This window comes from Vipera berus, assembly GCF_964194415.1.
Source record: "Vipera berus genome assembly, chromosome: 3".
Classification (NCBI taxonomy): domain Eukaryota; kingdom Metazoa; phylum Chordata; class Lepidosauria; order Squamata; family Viperidae; genus Vipera; species Vipera berus.
This window is the reverse complement of record NC_138204.1, coordinates 169626822-169646839: the sequence shown is the minus strand read 5'-3', so window position 1 is coordinate 169646839 and position 20018 is coordinate 169626822. Positions and strand designations below refer to the sequence as shown.

The 20018-nt window shown below is 41.5% G+C and overlaps 1 protein-coding gene across 1 annotated transcript in view; it reads right to left on the bottom strand.

Moving 5' to 3' along the window:
* Positions 1-1858: 1858 nt before the first annotated feature.
* LAMA3 (laminin subunit alpha 3) overlaps positions 1859-20018 on the bottom strand; it is a gene marked incomplete at its 3' end in the record, with an annotated part of 140142 nt that continues 121982 nt past the window's right edge. The window contains 13 exon segments of the mRNA XM_081324856.1: positions 1859-2004; positions 5273-5392; positions 6285-6378; positions 7513-7643; positions 7867-8026; positions 8594-8737; positions 9380-9569; positions 10172-10332; positions 12236-12377; positions 13560-13691; positions 14075-14205; positions 14320-14460; positions 15052-15172. Of these exon segments, the coding sequence (XP_081180982.1) occupies positions 1859-2004; positions 5273-5392; positions 6285-6378; positions 7513-7643; positions 7867-8026; positions 8594-8737; positions 9380-9569; positions 10172-10332; positions 12236-12377; positions 13560-13691; positions 14075-14205; positions 14320-14460; positions 15052-15172 (1813 nt within the window).

Below are 20018 nucleotides of genomic sequence, written 5' to 3'. Positions count from 1 at the left end.
CTCATTTTCAATTACAGGTTTCCTTATAAATGAAGAAACTATGCTTAGAGAATCTTAGAAAAAGTAATGATGGCCATATTTCATTGGATGAAACAAAAGAATGAGCAATCATAGCAGAAAGAATTTGTTGCAATATTCTGTTGAATTTCCATAATGTGACTTAGTTATTGTAAATTTTCTGTGTGCATTTGAAGCTTTTCTTGTACAAGAGAAGAATATTTCAGCTGACTTTCGGAAGCAGGAAACAAGAGGAAAGGAAGCATGGGAAAATAGTAGGATGAATAATTGCTAGTTGCAGCTGCAAATAGACACTTGTTTAATGATACATTAGATGCATATGAATGTGTTTGTCCCCTTTTTTAGTCACCAGATGTTTGTATACATATTATACAAAGTGGAACAAGAGAAGAGGGCAGTGGTGATTAGAAAACAAAAGAAACTGGTAGGGGCATGACTCTTTTATCCTGTGGTAAAATATAATGTCAAATTTCACTGCTATGGAGTGAACACATAGATCAGGGCTCCCCAACCAATAGTCCGTGGCCTGGTACCAGGCTGCGGCCTATTGGCCGCTGGACCCCAGGAATAGCTGGCGAGCCCTGCCCCCCTCACAGTAGCAAGAAACCCTGCACACAATCACAATCTAGGATATTTATAAATTGTTCAGCCAAATCATAAAATTATATTTTTAAAAAAGGCTTTTGATTACAGATCTTGCAACTTCAGGTTGAAGCTCCCAAAGGATTAAATCACCTTCATTTTCTTAACAGAAGCAAAATATCTGTTCAATTATTGCTTTTATTCAAAAAGCTAAATCTATCCTATATACTCGTTGTCTTTATTCAGTCAAGCTTTTTGATTAAAGTCAACGGGTGTATGTAAGTGCAATAAACATACTGATATTTTCCAAAATGAAAATTGCATTTATTTGGTCATAGAACTCTTAAGACTATCACCTCCAGTATGCCACATTTTTAAAGTGCTTCATACTCAATTTATATTATTTTTTTATCAATTACTCAATACATACAACAAAATAATTCAACAATTCAACAATGTATTTTATTTTTCCAAATTTTATCTGTGAAGTCCGGTTCTATTTGTGTCCAAGGACCTTCCAATTCTTTGGGGAGTTGTTTTCATTTCAGGAGCCTTATAAATCAGCATTTTGTCAATGTAATTGCTCTAAATATACACAACTGTTGTTGAAAGCAGAACATCACCATATTATATTTGAAGGTCATTTTATATTTCAAATGGCTTTTTCATAGACAGTTTGTACATAGGACAACAAAAGCTTCAAAAAAACCTCAAAGAAAGGCAACAGAGACCACAATTATGAAAACATACTTTTGAACTGTGATGGTAACGAGGGCAAAAGACCAAAGAAAGAGATCAAACCATATTGTGGCTATCCATACAGCACATTAGATGACTTTATCTTCAGAGTGTGTGTGTGTGTGTGTGTGTATTTGTTTTCGTACATTTTCACGGGTACAGGTATGTAGGTCTTGGCATATTCGGGTCTTTTCCCATGTAAGATTGAGAGTGTCTTCGCGACGTTTCAACGAGGTCCCACTCCTCATCTTCAGGCTTGGTGTCTTCGGCTTCGTGCTTTGCTCGCACAAGCACGAATCTGAAGACACCAGCCTGAAGATGAGGAGTGGGACCTCGTCGAAATGTTGCCAAGACACTCTCAATCTTACACGGGAAAAGACCCAAATACGCCAAGACCTATAACACACACACACACACACACACACAGATATATATATATATACATATATATATATATATATACATATATATATATATATATATATATATATATATATGGATATATATATATATGGAACAGTTAATAGACGGGACACCCTTCCAGGCTGACAACACCATGAATGTTTGACATTTTGTTTAGTAAGATAGATTTGTCATTAATTTTCATATTCTTTAAACAGCCAAGAAACACATCCTGAATTGGAAGCCATGGTGTTTCCAAATTCACTGTAAAGACAAAGCATAAACATTGATTAAATATATAATGTATGAACAATTGGATATTGTTGAAAATTACAGTCTCTGAGAAATTTTAATATTTTTATTAACATATATTTGAATGAAATAAGCTGTTCTTATTTCCATTTAAAGCAAACTATCAGTGATGCATAGCAGTGCTATTACCATTTCTTAAAATTTGCAATAATACATATTAGATATAGTCTGCTATAATATACATATAATATACTCCCTCTGTTCCTGGAGGAAACTGATTATCTGGACCCGTACCAATCGGGTTTCAGGCCCGGATACAGCACGGAGACGGCATTGGTCGCGCTGGTGAATGATCTCTGGCGGGCTCGGGACAGGGGTTGTTCCTCTGTCCTGGTCCTATTAGATCTCTCAGCGGCTTTTGATACCATCAACCATGGTATCCTACTGCAGCGTCTCAGGGGGTTGGGAGTGGGAGGCACCATTTTACGGTGGTTCTCCTCCTATCTCCTGGGCCGTTCGCAGTCGGTGTTGACGGGAGGGCAGAAATCCGCCCCGAGGCCTCTCATTTGTGGAGTTCCTCAGGGGTCGGTTCTCTCGCCCCTCCTGTTCAACATCTATATGAAGCCGCTGGGTGAGATCATTCGTGGTTTCGGGGTGGGGTATCATCAGTACGCTGATGATACCCAACTTTTTCTTTCCACCCCAAACCAACCCAGCGATGCCCTCGCCGTGATGTCCCGGTGCCTGGAGGCGGTCCAAGTCTGGATGGGGAGAAACAGGCTTCGTCTCAATCCCGCCAAGACTGAGTGGCTGTGCATATCGGCATCTCGGGTCAACCAGACTATTCCATCTTTAACGATGGGGGGTGAGGTGTTACCCCCCGTTGATAGAGCTCGCAACTTGGGCGTCCTCCTGGATTCACGACTCAGTTTTGAAGACCATATAGGAGCTGTGACCAGGGGGGCTTTTGCCCAGGTTTGCCTGGTGCGCCAGTTGCGACCCTATCTGGACCGAGATGCCCTACGCACAGTCACTCATGCGCTCGTGACCTCCCGTTTGGACTACTGCAACGCTCTCTACATGGGGCTGCCCTTGAAGACCACTCGGAGGCTTCAGCTGGTGCAGAATGCGGCCGCGCAAGTTGTGATGGGGGTTTCCCGATACTCCCATGTAACACCTCTACTCTGCGAGCTGCATTGGCTTCCAGTTGCCCTCCGGGTGAGATTCAAGGTGCTGGTGATGACCTATAAAGCCCTAAATGGCTTGTGTCCGGGATATCTGAGGGAACACCTGCTGCCGGCATCAAGTTCCCTTCATCCAGTGCGCTCCCACAGGGAGGGTCTTCTCAGGGTCCCACCGGTAAGAGATTGCCGGCGGGTAACACCCAGGGATAGAGCCTTCTCAGTGGGGGCGCCTGCCCTTTGGAACCAGCTGCCAGTGGAGCTGAGGACTGCCCCCGACCTCCGTTCATTCCGCCGGGGCCTGAAGACCTGGCTCTTCGAGCTCTCTGGCCCAGGCTGAGGATCAATTTTATTTTAACTGGGGTTTTATTTGACAGGGGCACATACAATTTTTTCTTTTTAAATCTGTTTTAACTTTTGTATTTCAGTTTTTTAATTACCCTGTAAACCGCCCTGAGTCCTTCGGGAAAGGGCGGTATAGAAATGTAATAAAATAAATAAATAAATAAATAAATATAGGAGCCATTTCTCTGATTTAGTTTGAATAACATTGTGAAGAATTAATGAACAATGACAATAATGATATGATGATGATGATGATGATGATGATATAAAGAATGTGTGATACTAAATGTCTGAACATTTTCCTGCTAGACAGGGGTGAGAAATTCAGAGTAATTTTGTCATCTATTAATCAGTTGGAGGGTGACATTCAGCAGCATTTAGAAAGCCGTAAACTCTTCTGTCATTTTTTGGTATATAAAGCCAAATATTAGTCATTCTAATAACTAAAACATTATATTATTTTAGTTGATCTGAAGGGGGTTAATGCATATTTATACAAATAAGCAGAAGGATGGGTTTCCTATGGCGAAGACAAGCGTGATACGCATTTTGCTTTTGCTTTTTGCAAAGACGACTCCATTAAGCTATATGTTGCACTCAAAGCTGATTTGTGAATATTTTCCAAACCTTGACATGTATAATTTCCAGTCTCCCCTGATAGCTAATAAAAGAAGATCCTCAACAGCAAAATGGTGGCTAAAATGATTTCTAGTACAGTATGAAACAATTTCGGTGATAACATGGAAAGTCAGAATAATGGAATACCAGAATACCAGAGTTGGAAGGGACCCTGGAAGTCTTCTAGTCCAATCCCCTGCTCATGCAAGATACCCTATACCAGGGGTAGGCAACCTCAGCTCTTTTATGACTCATGGACTTCAACTCCCAGAATTCGTGAGCCAGCATAGCTGGCTCAGGAATTCTGGGAGTTGAAGTCCATGAGTCATAAAAGAGCCGAGGTTGCCTACCCCTGCCCTATACCATTCTGAACAAAAGGCCATCCAATCTCTTCTTGAAAACCTCTAGTGATGGAGTACCCACAACTTCTGGAGGCAACCTGTTCCACTGATTAATTGTTCTCACTCTCAGGAAATTTCACCTTATCAGGTTTTTCTGGTATTTATTCTCCCAAATAATTTAAAGTGTCACCATCCAAAAGTAATCAAATATCCCAATATTTACAGTATAATCTTGAACTAGCACTTTAGGAAATTTATGGTACCTCTACATTGTTCCTTTCCCTATGTGTGCATACATGACAATAGCACCATAATTATATAGTTGTAATTAATACGTCTCATTTAAAAATGTATGTAAGAGTTACAAGAAATCCTGATCAATATTTAGAATGCATGGTTGGAGGGGACTGTAACCATTCTTCTGCTACACCTGTGCCCAAAAGATATTGTTCCCTGTAACAAACATCACTATAAGTTGCTTCAAATAAAGAAAAATAGAAGCAATAAAACCTTGCTTCCTGATGCAAAATAGCTAGTCGAGAACAAGGCCATATCTCAAAATGATAATAAAACTCCTGCTCTTGAGTGGTCTGATTATTTCTGACCCCCAGTTCCTATACATGTTTATTTTTTTAAAAAAAAGATAATAAAATACATTCAGGCAATTAACAATGGATTTTGCTTTGATCATCAGAGAGATGAAAGTTCATAATGGATGAGACAGAAACTTAGCTGTTTTTAAATGAGGATTATCAGAGTTACTTATTTTAATTCCAAAACAAAGAAATCTCATACCTGGAACTCTTCCAAAATAGAGCGGTTGAGCATGGCTGGTAGAAAGCTTAGATGATAGTGCAGCAGTATAATTTCTGTTTGTGTCTACATCTAAGTAGATAATATTCTGTTTCTGAGACACTATAAAAAAATCAGATGAAAAAATCAGTTCCATATCCCACCCAAAACAATAACTGGCTAACTAACTAACTAACTAACTAACTAACTAACTAACTAACTAACTAACTAACTAACTATAAATAAATAAATAAATAAATAAATAAATAAATGCTTTTCATTTAATTCTGTTTCTCAATGTATCTGAAAATAATTTGCTTTGTAACATTCTAAGTCAATCCCTTCAGTGATGGGCAAATGCAATAATCATGAAATTAAAAGGAAAATTATGCTATACTTCATGAAATATGTCTCATATTTACATTTTCTACCTTCAACCTGGTCTTTCTCATTTATTTATTTAAAAAAAATGTATACTGTAAGTCCACCTGCCTGTCCAACTCTACAACTACTCTTATGGAGTTGGTTATATTTTTATCCTGCAAAACCTTTTGCAGAAAGAAGCCCATTAAGGAGAAATCTCAGGGATTTCTCCCTTCTCTATTGCAAAATATTCCTTCCTCCAAAAAATAATTTTCAAAAGAGAAAATAGAAGTTAGGCCAATCTTATATTTTGATGACGTACAAAGTCATTTGATCTTCAATCACATACTTTTCTACTTTCATATTTTCATAGGAATTTAATTTAGAACATTCATTTATTTCTCTATTATTTGACTGACAAAATATATCAGAAAACTATTGAGGATACATTATAAGGAAATAGCAAAAACAATTATGCCAACTTTCATAAAACTTTGTTATGAATAAGCAAACCTCTAGTTGTCTTTAGGGATTACTTTGAAAGAGTTAAATTTGTCTCTTGGAAGAGAGCCTATACTTTTGTAAAGTTCTTTCACATTGACTTACACTTTGCCCTCTCCCTAAAGAGTGAATGAATGAAACTCCACCATACCTGCTACAGAGTGCCACTGTCCATCGCACAGAGACTCCTGAGGTGTGACTGACAGAGAAAACTCTCCAGCACCATTATTTCCAGAGGCAGTGAGCTGTGAAAAGGAGAAACCTTTTCATTTGCTACCAACAATAAGAATACATTTAAATATAAAAAATAGACACAAAGAACACATCTTTCTCAGATTTTCTGAGCTTTACTAATATTATCAGTAGCTTTAGAAACAGACTGCTATTCTTCAGATTGCTATGCTTCGAGAAGGTTTCCATCTCCTGACAATTCCCACAGAAAAGTTTTTTAAATTCTGTATTTCACTAACCTGGGGTTTTTCAACTGGTTTCCCCTGGGCCGAGACTGCTAATTTTACTGGTCTCTGGTAACTTACAATAACACACATATAAGAGACTAAGCTAACTAGTACTGCCAATAACAGGGGAAAGGGATAGATTTTTTTAGATTTTTTTTTACCAATCTCAGAAGCATTCACTCTTGAAGCATAAAACTCAACAATAATCTTTCAATATAATTCCATCCAAATACTATTTATAGAGCACCACCCTTCACCTGCCTTTTTTTTGGATACAACCAGACATAATACTATTGTATGATTTGTGTACTGTAGCCTAGTAGTTTGTAAAAGTAAAGAATATGAAAACCACACCTCCATAAAATTTCTATCTTTGGGGCTGATGGCTTTATCTGGAATGATGACTGCATGTTGTAGGTATTCAAATAAAAGGACTGCTATGAAAGGTAAAGCTAATTACAAAGTATTTGTTTCTTAAGGAGGCAAACTTTGAAGATTTTATGTGTCCTTTTGTGAAACTCCCAGGATACTTTTTACCATTTCCTCTTTATTGTTTTTGGAATTCACCCTCTAATAAGGCCTAGGTTGCACCATTTCATTCTTTAAAGAATTCCTAAGGCCTGTGTAAAGCCAGAGGCATTCTAGGAAATAAAGTGATGGCGGGATTTCCTTTGTTCAATGCCAGCTTCCCAGCTTCCTTTTAAGTAATCAGATGAGGCAAAGGGCATAATAGGCACCCCAGCAATGTCCATTGATATATTGGGCGATCACAGCTATGAAAGATCCTCTGAAAGGAGATTCAATAACAAATGGTAATGCACTTCAGGAACTCAAGACCAGAAACATTCCCTCCCTTCCAGTCCACAGCACAATGTAACATTTTAGATAAGGAAGAGGAAACAAGATAAAAATCATTCTTACCATGCCTTCTTCCATGTAAAGAGTTAAATAGTTTTCTTGGCTGCTGCCCGCATGGATTAAAATGCCAGTGAAACTTCTTGGGCGGATGTTAAATGCAATCCTATATTCCATGCTTATTAAAAAAGTGTTTTCTGGAATTAATAATGGGGGAATAGTTTTGTTCAAAAGAAAATTAAAAGTATTACCCAGTTTTACACTGCTTTCTACAAAAATTCTCTGAGTATCTATTTAATAAAATAGGGAAGTGCTATGGATTCCTTTCTCTGTGCCCATGGCGCTATGCTCATGTGGTAGGATAGCAACATACATACAGAATTTCAGATCAGAATAAATAACTCATCCTATTATACTCACCAGTCACAATGTATCCCCCTTCGTTGAAAAATGAAACACCATTCTCCAAAATATTGTCCAAGCAAGGCAGGACACCATTATTTTGCTGGTAAGTATACATGTGTTTTCTCCCAACTTGAAAGTTTCTCAAGCAACCCACAAAACTCTTCTCTGGAATATTCTGAAAATGCATATACCCAATACAGATTGCAATAATGATATTATTACATACATTATATTACTACCATCACCCCATGTAGCCTACTGATTATGGTAAGGTACTATATGTCTAGCAAAATGAAGACAGTCCTTCTTAATGAGGAGCAAATTACTTCAGGTTGAGCAAGCCCTTGTTTAAGGACCTCCAGTGATTTGCTCAATAACATGAACATCACATATGAACAAAACATGCAAAAAAAAAGATTTCTAGAATATTCTTTGGATGAAAATGACACTGCTCTCTTTATTAGCCTAGCTTCCATTCTGATGCTACATAAGGTTTTGTGTAGCTATAAAGTACCTGAATGTGATTATTCAAAATTGGAATTGAGTTTATATATTATCATCTTCATTTCCCAGTGACAGTCAAGATGGAAATATGATATGAGTATTATACTTTAGCTTTCCATTAATAACAAGGAATTGAAAGAGAAAAAGAAACATTTACTGCCTTGGCAATTTTAGATAATTTGAGGTAAAAGTGTACATAACCATTTAAATTCATATTGTACAACTTCTCAATTTTTACCTGAATGTTTAATGAAGGAGCAGCTCCTAGATATATTGATGCATCAATCTGGGAATAAGGATAAGAAAATGGTAGGTTTCCTTCGCGAGTCTTCAAACCATCAATTATAAGGCGCATTTTCTTTTCATTAATGCTGAATGCCACCTTTTTAGGAGAGAAACATAATCTTAAACCGATATCTTAAATGGTGATTAAGCAATACTTAATTGACCTTAGATTTTAAAAAAGCACATTTTAAAAATAAACACAATAAACAAAAAAATAGCATGCTGTGGAATTTTCACACTGTACTGAAAGCAAAATCTATTAATACATTTATCTGTGTGTTGGCTTTTGAGGCTACCTGATTTCAAAACAGCTCTGGGAATCTTACCATATTTAAAATACAAAACACAAGAAACATGCCTGCCCACACTGAACCACATCAGGAACATTTAAGAAACAGGGCAACCCAAATCCTCTAACAGAGGGGTCCCCAACTCCTGGTCCATGGACCAGCACCTGTCAGCAGCACGCCAGCAACCGGGCCAACAAATAAGTGAAGCCCCATCTGCGGGATGCGGGCAGTTTGATTAACCTATTTTTTGGGGGGAAACCCTACTTTTAAATATTTTTTTTAAAATAAAAAGATGCTCATAACTTTACAATAAGAAATGTAATTGTGTCCAATAGTGAAAGTATTTCTGACTTCTGGTCTTGAGTGTCTAGACATGTGATACATTGATATACTGTAACAAAACAACTAATAGCTGTTTAGAAAAAGCAACATAAGCAACCCATCCTCACCATATGCCACTGTCCATCATTGTATTTGGCTTTGCTCTTGATTTTTATCTTTTTTCCATCATAGGCAACTGCAAGGACATACCGTCCTTTTGAAAGATGAAGAGCAACATATCTGTTCCCCATCTGATCTCCCATGAAGAAGACCATTCCCCTAGACGATGATGTACGAACATCAACAGCAAAATGGGATCTTGAATATACAAACATATAAAAAATAAGAATCAGAGAAGGCAGAAAAAGAGAAAGCAAAGTGCAAGTAGAATGTGTTTTACTTCTCATTGTTTTAGTGTTAATACTCTGCTTCTATAGTTCTTATCTGATTTGTATTCTGATTATTATTATTATTATTATTTGGTAAAAGATGGTTAGGGCTTGCTAAAAAATTATCCACTGAAATTCTTGGTTAAACAGACATTTTAACTGACTGCAATCATGTCAAAGCCGCATTATCATAGAAATGACCAAATGCTATATATCTTTTTATATTACTTCTATTAAGCATAATTTGTTACATAAGGTAATGAGGAACATGAAACATGGGCTCATACAGCAGCATGTAGACACAAGGTGTATCCCAATGAGACTAAACCTAGGACCTAGTTGCCAGCTATCCAATATAAACATACACTCAAGTGTGTATATGAGAGAGAAGAGAGAGAGAACATACACACACATGATCATGTATACATATATGTTATATATTCCAAAGAATCAAAAGCTTGGACTTTACCTAAGGCTTAAATTTCATGTACTGGTTTCTATTTGGAATAAAATAAAAATTAATCCCATTACCTGTCTGTTGATGTTTGGGATACTGTAAACAATAAATAAGTTCCTGGATTATTGCCAAAGTGGTAGGCTTCAGGGACAAATTTTAAGCCAGCACGCAAAGGACAGTCATTCTTGTTCCGCTGTCTATTTGAATCCATCAAATGGGCAATATTTTTCCTCTTCTGGAAATGGAAATAATATATTTAGAATTGATGATTCCAGGAATACCAGATAGAGGTTTATTAAGAGGGAAAATCATTCAGGATTATGTTTTTCTTATAATAATCATGAATTCACTTCTCCTTTAGCAGGATGGGTAACAACTATTATTACTATTTGTATTATCAAACATTTCACTTTACTTCTTAGTTCCTGTCACAGATCTGAAGACATTTTTAGAGATATCCTTCAAAATGAATTCATCACTTCTAAATTTTCCTTCTGGGATTTTTATATATCATTTTACATATCATCCAGCTTCTGTTCTGTTCTTTAAAGTACACTTTACTTATAAAAATATAAATTCTCATGCTTTTTGAAATTATATTCCAATAATTGGAAACGAACAACAGAAATGGATATTGTTTGATTTTATGATTGCAAATTAACTGTTATAAGATGTGAAGAACATTCACTCTGAAACAATTATACCATGTTTGAAGAATTCCTTTTGTATGTTTGAACAAGCATTTTATTAACAGAGTCTTCACTAAAAGACTGTTTAGAAATTGGGACTATATCCACTAACTTACATGCATAATTTTACTTTTTTCTTATAGTTTTATAAACTGATTATAGATACAGTTACAATTCAATGAACAATGCTTACTGATTAATGATATAATCCTGAATGACTTGTTTATTTTCTGTATTATTTTTCATGATAAAAATAGGTAGCAAACTTTCTAAAACTCAGAAAAATTAAAACTGATGGTACTTGCAAATGACAGCATTGTAAGATAGCAGCCTATCACTTTATGAAAATTACTGACATGTTTTTTAGCTAAAGAAAAAGAGGGGTCTATAAGGATCTTAAACTATTTGCTTCTACTTAAATACCATGAGAGAGAGAGAGAGAGAGAGAGAGAGAGAGAGAGAGAGAGAGAGAGAGAGAGAGAGAGAGAGAGAGAGAGAGAGAGAGAGAGAGAGAGAGAGAGATTCATACATCTTTCATATGTGATTGTGCATTGTTATGTTACTACTTTGTTTAATGTTCATTTTTATTAGTAATGAATTTCACTATATGGGATCAATAAATTGTTGTTGTTCAGTTGCTACATCATCTGACTCTTCTCAATCCTATGGACCATAGTACCCCAGTCTCCTATGTTCTCCACTATCTCCTGAAGTTTGCCCAAATTCATGTTCATTGCCTCGATGACGCTATCTCATCCTCTCCCACCCCTTTCTCCTTTTGACTTTAATCTTTCCCAACATCAGATTCTAACGAGTCTTCTTCTCATTAGGTGACCAACAAATTGAGCTTCAGCTTCAATTCTAGCTTATGATCAGACTGCTATTCTTTACTCCTATCAATCAATCAATCAATCTGAGTTTCCTTATAAAAAGATAAAATTTCATAGCAGATTTATTTATTAAATCCATCACCTTCACCTCTGAAAGAACAAGCTGTTCTCTGCAATAAAAGTGGTGAAGGATGCTTCCCATCTCATTTAAATCAGTGCATAGATATAGAATACCTATTATATTGAATTATCTCTAGCTACTCTTCCATGAACTGCTAATGAAGATGCTGCCTTAATGTTCATAATTTGCTATTCATTATGGGACAATGCTGCAAAGAGCATTCTGAATATATGTGTTCTAATTGTGCAGTTCTACCCCTATTAGCTAATATTTAGGTTTATAAACTTTCACTATCAGCTGAAGATTTATTCCCTCCAAATTTTGCCTGAATTGTCACTGCTGCTGTTGTATTTTTTGACTGCTTGTAATTTTACATGGCCCTACTGTTTATTTTCTGTATTATTTTTCATGATAAAAATATGTAGCAAACTTTATATATACGGTTGTATAACAGAACACAGAAAAATTTAAAGAATTTTCTTTAACTTCATTCCCAACCTTTGAAATCTTTGGATGGTGTGCATCTGGCAATTCTTTCAACAGCATTGGCTTTTGTCGTTCTGGAATCATACAGAACCCTAGAGACACATCTCTCTTAACAGAACCGGTTAAATTTTGAACCTGAGCAGGTAGCTCTGAACTAATATGGAGATAAAAGAATAATGATACAGCATATTGTTGTTTATATAAATTGGTTAAGAAAAAGAACTTGCTGAAAGCAAAGCATGATGTAGATAAAGAAGGATGTAGGAATAACAAAAAGGCTTATTTCAATAAATTCAGAATAAAAGGGAAAGAATAAATGAACTAGCTGTTCATCTGACTAATACATTAGCTGCAAAGGACCTCAGCTTGCGTTCGAGAAAGGCAAGGACAAAGTCCTGGAGACTTTGAGTTTAAGTCTCCAGGACCAGAGTAGGACAAAGTATTTTTCTAAAGTTAAATAAATATTTTTTAAAAAGAAGAAAAAAATCTATCTAGTCCTGGAGATTTAAACTCAAAGTAAATAGGTATAGACAAAAGATTAAGATACACTTAAAAATGAACTTGCTGAGGTGATGCAGTACAAATCACACGTATGTTGTGTACTTTCTCCTGAATCACCTATCCTGGCGACTAAGAAACAGTAAGGAAAACAGAAGCAATACTGGCATGATGACTGGCATTCTGCATAATATAGTCTTGTCTTCTTCCAATATGGAATGCTATTGTAAATTTGCTTGGTCACTAAAAATATCATAAAAATCTATATACCAGTAAAATTCTTGTGACTGTAACCTTTAACTGGTTGAAACAATGCATCATAGGGCAAAACATTTTCAACCAAAGTACTTCAAAAGGGCTAAGTTACAGAATGCCGGGACTAATTATTCCCATTGGAATGAAATTTTGGAAAGTTCTTCCTGTTTCAGTGTTGTTAGCTGCTACTGTATACCATCATTACCATAGTAATTTGATCCTCATTTACAACATTCCCTAATATCTTCCCACAAGTCAATAAGGAAGCCTGGGAAACTTACAGGGAAAAAGGGTTTGTGTGATTGTAGCTAATGGTGGCAACACGTTAGTGGATTTGGACTTGCAACTTCCTTTCTGGGAAGCTTGCAGGGAGAAAGTCAGTGGGAAACTTTGCAGGGAATGCCACAAGTTGCTCCCACATCTATACAATCCCCACCGGTCCCTGCACTTCCAAATATATCTAAAAGAATGATCCAATTGATCATGGATTGTTTAGTACTTTAAAAAATCATGTTGGAAATTTCATGCTTTGCTCTATTAAAATGGTCACCATGTACAGAATATGATTACATAATATATTTACCTTTCTATAAAGACATTGGACATACACCCTTCAAAGTTAGTCCCACCCAGTTTTATTGGTTGATTCATTAATTTCCTTTCAGGTGTTACAACTGTTTTGGAGTTAGGCATATCATCAACTAATAACGTCAGCCTAGAAGGACAAAAAATGCATATAAGAGTGAAATTATCATCGCAAAACTATGATACTAAATAATAATTATTTACTTATATCATTTGTACATTCCCTTCCAGCAACTGTTACCAAAGTTCCTATTATACATCACATCACTATGTAATTTGGCTTAGAATCTGCCACCCTTCAAACACAGTAATTTTGTATTTTATTATTGATAATGCTGTCATATTCAGGAATACCTCTGTGAAAAACAAATCATTTTCAGGATCCAGATCCATTGACTTATTATTTCTAATACAGTTTAAACATTCACAACCTTTATAACCAAGCATCAAATTAAGCAATAAAATTATATTTTGACCAAAGCATTACTCAATACAATAATCATTTCAACATACGTATCATCTTCTTTTATCACTGTTATGTAATGCATTGAACCAATTTCACATTTTTTGCTAGATTGGATTTCTTCATCAGCCAGCTTTACAATTACATAGCCATTTCTTAGGAAAACAGTAAAATCAGCAAGCTAAGAGAAGGAAAAAGAAACAGACATTTTTTTTAATATTGAGATTTTGGATTTTGTAGGAAAGCAATCTGACTGAATTTTAGAAGACAACAAAAGATAATTCATGTTTCTTACCTGCATTTTATAACTTAATAGCATTCCATTAACTGCCAATGTGTGAAAACCAAATCCAACTTGGAAATTATCAGGGAATGGAAAATCTTTATCACTTAAGTCAAGAACTCCATTCTTGAAAAAGTTTGCGTTTCTCACCAGCTAAAAAATACAAGTAGATGATAAACACTTCCTTTTTAAAACAAGTGAGTGATCTTTATTTTGCTTGCTTCTCTATTATTTATAATAAGATTAACAGATCTTTCATAGTTTTAGAAATATTTAGAGGCATTATGATTAAATAATGAAGACGAATTGTGAACTAAAGAATTGTGAACATTATGGAGTAATAAAGGTAAAGGTAAAGGTTCCCCCGCACATGCGTGCTAGTCGTTTCCGACTCTAGGGGCCGGTGCTCATCTCCGTTTCACAGCCGAAGAGCCAGCGCTTGTCCAAGGATGCCTCCGTGGTCATGTGGCCAGCATGAGTAGAAGCCAAAGGCGCATGGAACGCTGTTACCTTCCCACCGTAGTGGTCCCTATTTTTCTACTTGCATTTTTACATGCTTTCGAACTGCTAGGTTGGCAGAAGCTGGGACGAGTAAGAGGCACTCAACTCTGTTACGCGGCACTCGGGATTCGACCCGCCAAACTGCCGACCTTCTGATCGACAAGCTCAGCATCCTAACCTACTGAGCCACCGCGTCCCTTTATGGAGTAATACCAAGTAATAAAATAAGTGGTGATTAATTACCTTCCAATCCTCCGGGCACTTTCTGCTGACACCAAAACTTTCAGAGAAGCTTATAGAACGTTCAAATGAGGTTTTAATATTCATCATGCACCCACGAAATGGTGGTGTGGATATATTAAACCTGCTTCCAAAAATAAGTAAATAACAGCAACGAGCAAACCACAGCTTTAAAGTTGATATTATGCAAATCTCTTGTCTTTTGGGGTAGATAAACTACTCTACTATCAGAAAGAATTCCATAAACTATGCAGGAAGAAAAGGGTTGCACTTGTAATCACTTCTTTGCTCTAGTGTTTGGTCTTGGCGCCAGGCTAGAAAGGAGGAGACCCTGAGTTCTAGTCCTGCCTTAGGCATGAAAGTCAGCTGGATGATTTTGGGCTAATCACTGTTTCTCAGTCCAGTTCACCTCACATGGTTGTTGTGGTAGGAAATAGGAAAAGGAAGGAGCATTAGGTATGTTAACTGCCTTAAGTTATTTATAAAAATAAAGGCGGGATAAAAATCTAATAAATAAATAAACTTTCCAATTACTGTAAAGCCAGGGTAAAGAATTTACATCCTCTTTAATGTTGTTTTAATTTTAATTCTAAGTGTCTGTGATGACTGCATTGTTGAGAGCAGAATTCACCATACAGGAGAAAACAAACAATTCTTACTCATCTCTAAATTATGTTTGGGTGTTCTCTTCAAAATATATATTTATTCAAAGAATAACGTATTTTTAAAATTATATATAGAAAATAAAGAGGTTTTTTTTCTTACCATTATTTATAATTACACACGTTTATACCAAGTGCACTTTTTTGTACAAAAAAAAGTATACTATGGGAAATTCTGGAATCCACATATATATTATAAAACTGTAGTTTTAGAAACTACAGAAAATAACAGCATCCTCATGCTTACTTCTTTTGGAAAAAAATATATTATGATTGTGTATTATGCCCAGATCATTTGAATGGCAAGCTCAATTTCCAGAAAGGAAAAGCTTTAGTTAAAAGTTCTTCATTCCAGCTTAGAAGAAGGAAAGAATTACCGTATATACTTGAGTATAAGCCGAATTTTTCAGCCCACTTTTTGGGCTGAAAAACTCCACTTCGGCTTATACTCCAGTCAACAAAAAAAAGAACTGTCCCTTCGTTCGGAACAGGCTGCTGAGAGAAGCTGCCTCGCCTGCTGCGCCCCCAACAACCGCCGCTGCCGCTTTCCCCCCCCCATCGCTCACCCGCTGCCCCCGAAAATGCCGCTGCCGCTTTCCCCCCCCATCGCTCACCCGCTGCCCCCGAAAATGCCGCTGCCGCTTTCCCCCCCCCATCGCTCACCCGCTGCCCCTGAAAATGCCGCTGCCGCTTTTCCCCCCCATCGCTCACCCGTGCTTTCCCCCCATCGCTCACCCGTGCTTTCTCTCCCCATCGCTCACCCGTGCTTTCCCCCCCCATCGCTCACCCGTGCTTTCTCTCCCCATCGCTCACCCGTGCTTTCTCTCCCCATCGCTCACCCGTGCTTTCCCCCCCATCGCTCACCCGTGCTTTCCCCCCCCATCGCTCACCCGTGCTTTCTCTCCCCATCGCTCACCCGTGCTTTCCCCCCCATCGCTCACCCGTGCTTTCTCTCCCCATCGCTCACCCGTGCTTTCCCTCCCCATCGCTCACCCGTGCTTTCCCCCCCCATCGCTCACCCGTGCTTTCCCCCCCCATCGCTCACCCGTGCTTTCTCTCCCCATCGCTCACCCGTGCTTTCCCCCCCCATCGCTCACCCGTGCTTTCCCCCCCATCGCTCACCCGTGCTTTCTCTCCCCATCGCTCACCCGTGCTTTCCCCCCCATCGCTCACCCGTGCTTTCTCTCCCCATCGCTCACCCGTGCTTTCTCTCCCCATCGCTCACCCGTGCTTTCCCCCCCCCATCGCTCACCCGTGCTTTCTCTCCCCATCGCTCACCCGTGCTTTCCCTCCCCATCGCTCACCCGTGCTTTCCCCCCCATCGCTCACCCGTGCTTTCCCCCCCCATCGCTCACCCGTGCTTTCTCTCCCCATCGCTCACCCGTGCTTTCCCCCCCATCGCTCACCCGTGCTTTCCCCCCCCATCGCTCACCCGTGCTTTCTCTCCCCATCGCTCACCCGTGCTTTCCCCCCCCATCGCTCACCCGTGCTTTCCCTCCCCATCGCTCACCCGTGCTTTCCCCCCCCCATCGCTCACCCGTGCTTTCCCCCCCCATCGCTCACCCGTGCTTTCTCTCCCCATCGCTCACCCGTGCTTTCCCCCCCCATCGCTCACCCGTGCTTTCCCTCCCCATCGCTCACCCGTGCTTTCCCCCCCCATCGCTCACCCGTGCTTTCCCCCCCATCGCTCACCCGTGCTTTCTCTCCCCATCGCTCACCCGTGCTTTCCCCCCCATCGCTCACCCGTGCTTTCTCTCCCCATCGCTCACCCGTGCTTTCTCTCCCCATCGCTCACCCGTGCTTTCCCCCCCATCGCTCACCCGTGCTTTCTCTCCCCATCGCTCACCCGTGCTTTCCCCCCCCCATCGCTCACCCGTGCTTTCTCTCCCCATCGCTCACCCGTGCTTTCCCCCCCCATCGCTCACCCGTGCTTTCTCTCCCCATCGCTCACCCGTGCTTTCCCCCCCATCGCTCACCCGTGCTTTCTCTCCCCATCGCTCACCCTTGCTTTCCCCCCCCATCGCTCACCCTTGCTTTCCCCCCCCATCGCTCACCCGTGCTTTCCCCCCCCATCGCTCACCCGTGCTTTCCCCCCCCCATCGCTCACCCGTGCTTTCTCTCCCCATCGCTCACCCGTGCCGCCCCGAAAATGCCGCTGCCGCTCGCCCGCTTGCTCGCTTCCTCGCCCGGGGACCAGCACCAGCCAGCCAGCCCGCCGGCGAGAAGCCCGGCCCGGAGGTGAGGGGAGGGAGCGGAGTCGCTCACCCGTGCTTTCCCCCCCCATCGCTCACCCGTGCTTTCTCTCCCCATCAAAGATCCTTGGAAGTAATGGTTGGAAAAGTTTGCAAGTCTTTGGGAAAGTTCAAGAAGTGAAAGGAATACCCTCCTCTTGAAAGACCAGATAAGGCAGACAGGGAGATGAAGAGTTCAACCGAGTTTCCTCTTTTGTTCAGGCATCTGCACCCGCTGCTTTTAAACTCGCCGGGCGCTGCAACGGCACCCGTTTTCCCCGGCGAGTTTTCCCTACCTGGCCCCTGCAGAATCGCGGCGGCGCCCCCGGAGAAGCCTACCCCGAGGCTGCGGCCGATTTTTCCTTCTCCTAGACTCTGCCACCCAGAGCGTTGTTTCTCCCCCTCGTGCGTGCGTGGGATGAGGCGAGAAACCAACAGCCTGCGTCCGTCTCTCTTTATGTATATTTCTGTATATATCTTATCTCGGGATCTAGACCTTTCGAAGGAGAAGGGGCGGCTGGAGTTCGTGAGTTGCTGTGGGACCCAAGGGTTGGGGGAAGAGAGATGGGAGGGAAAAGGGGAGAAACCTGCCGCTGGCTAGTTCTTTGTCTGATCGGGGAGCCTGAACAAAAGAGGAAACTCGGTTGAACTCTTCATCTCCCTGTCTGCCTTATCTGGCTTTTTGAAACGCACCACCGGCTGCTCCGTCCAGAAGCCCAGATTCGGGAGGGCTGCTTGGCTTCCACTTGAGTCCATCTATGTCCGCGGGCCCCCCCCCACTACCCCTAGACCTCCGCCGCCAGCGGAGGCTGGATCCGCGCTCCGCAGCGGCAGGGCGTGGATCCAGCCAGCGGCAGAGGCTTGTGGAGCACGGATCCAGCCTCCGCCGGCATGCAGGCAAATCCTGCTAAAGGGCTTTTCCCCCCCACTGGATCCGCGCTCCGCAAGCCTCTGCCGGCGGCAGGGCGCGGATCCAGCCGGCGGCAGAGGCTTGTGGAGCACGGATCCAGCCTCCGCCGGCATGCAGGCAAATCCTGCTAAAGGGCTTTCCCCCCCCCACACTGGATCCGCGCTCCGCAAGCCTCCCCAAACCTCCCCAAAAGAAGCAGGCAGGCAAGGCACGGAGATCCGGAGACCTGCCGACGTTTGGGGAGGTTTGGGGAGGTGCCCAAACCTCCCCAATCATCAGCAGGTCTCCGGATCTCCGTGCCTTGCCTGCCTGCTTCTTTCCGCAGCGGAAAGAAGCAGGCAGGCAAGGCACGGAGATCCGGAGACCTGCCGACGTTTGGGGAGGTTTGGGGAGGTGCCCAAACCTCCCCAATCGTCAGCAGGTCTCCGGATCTCCGTGCCTTGCCTGCCTGCTTCTTTCCGCAGCGGAAAGAAGCAGGCAGGCAAGGCACGGAGATCCGGAGACCTGCCGACGTTTGGGGAGGTTTGGGGAGGTGCCCAAACCTCCCCAAACGTCGGCAGGTCTCCGGATCTCCGTGCCTTGCCTGCCTGCTTCTTTCCGCTGCGGAAAGAAGCAGGCAGGCAAGGCACGGAGATCCGGAGACCTGCTGATGATTGGGGAGGTTTGGGCACCTCCCCAAACCTCCCCAAACGTCGGCAGGTCTCCGGATCTCCGTGACCTGCCTGCCTGCTTCTTTCCGCAGCGGAAAGAAGCAAGCAGGCAAAGCACGGAGATCCGGAGACCTGCTGACGTTTGGGGAGGTTTGGGGAGGTGCGCGCGCACCTCCCCAAATCTCCCCAAACTTCGGCAGGTCTCCGGGCGGCGGCGGCTTGGGAGAGGTGCGCGCGATCCTGGAAGCACCGAAGCCTCGGCCGCGCGCAAGTCCTCGGTAAGCTCCGGGCGGTCACTTTCTTCGCGTCTCCTGAGGGAAGGGGGGGCGACTGGAGCGGGCGTGTTTCCTCGCCTGCTGGGCGCCGCGATTTGCCCGGGGAACGCGCGGGCCCCGAATGGCAGCGTGGAACGAGGAAGCGGACAGCCAGGGCTTCCCCGAGAGCCGCGGCCACACAGGGTATTCCTGTGTATTCAGGCTTGCAAAATGGCGGATCGAGCCTCTGCTGGCGGCGGAGG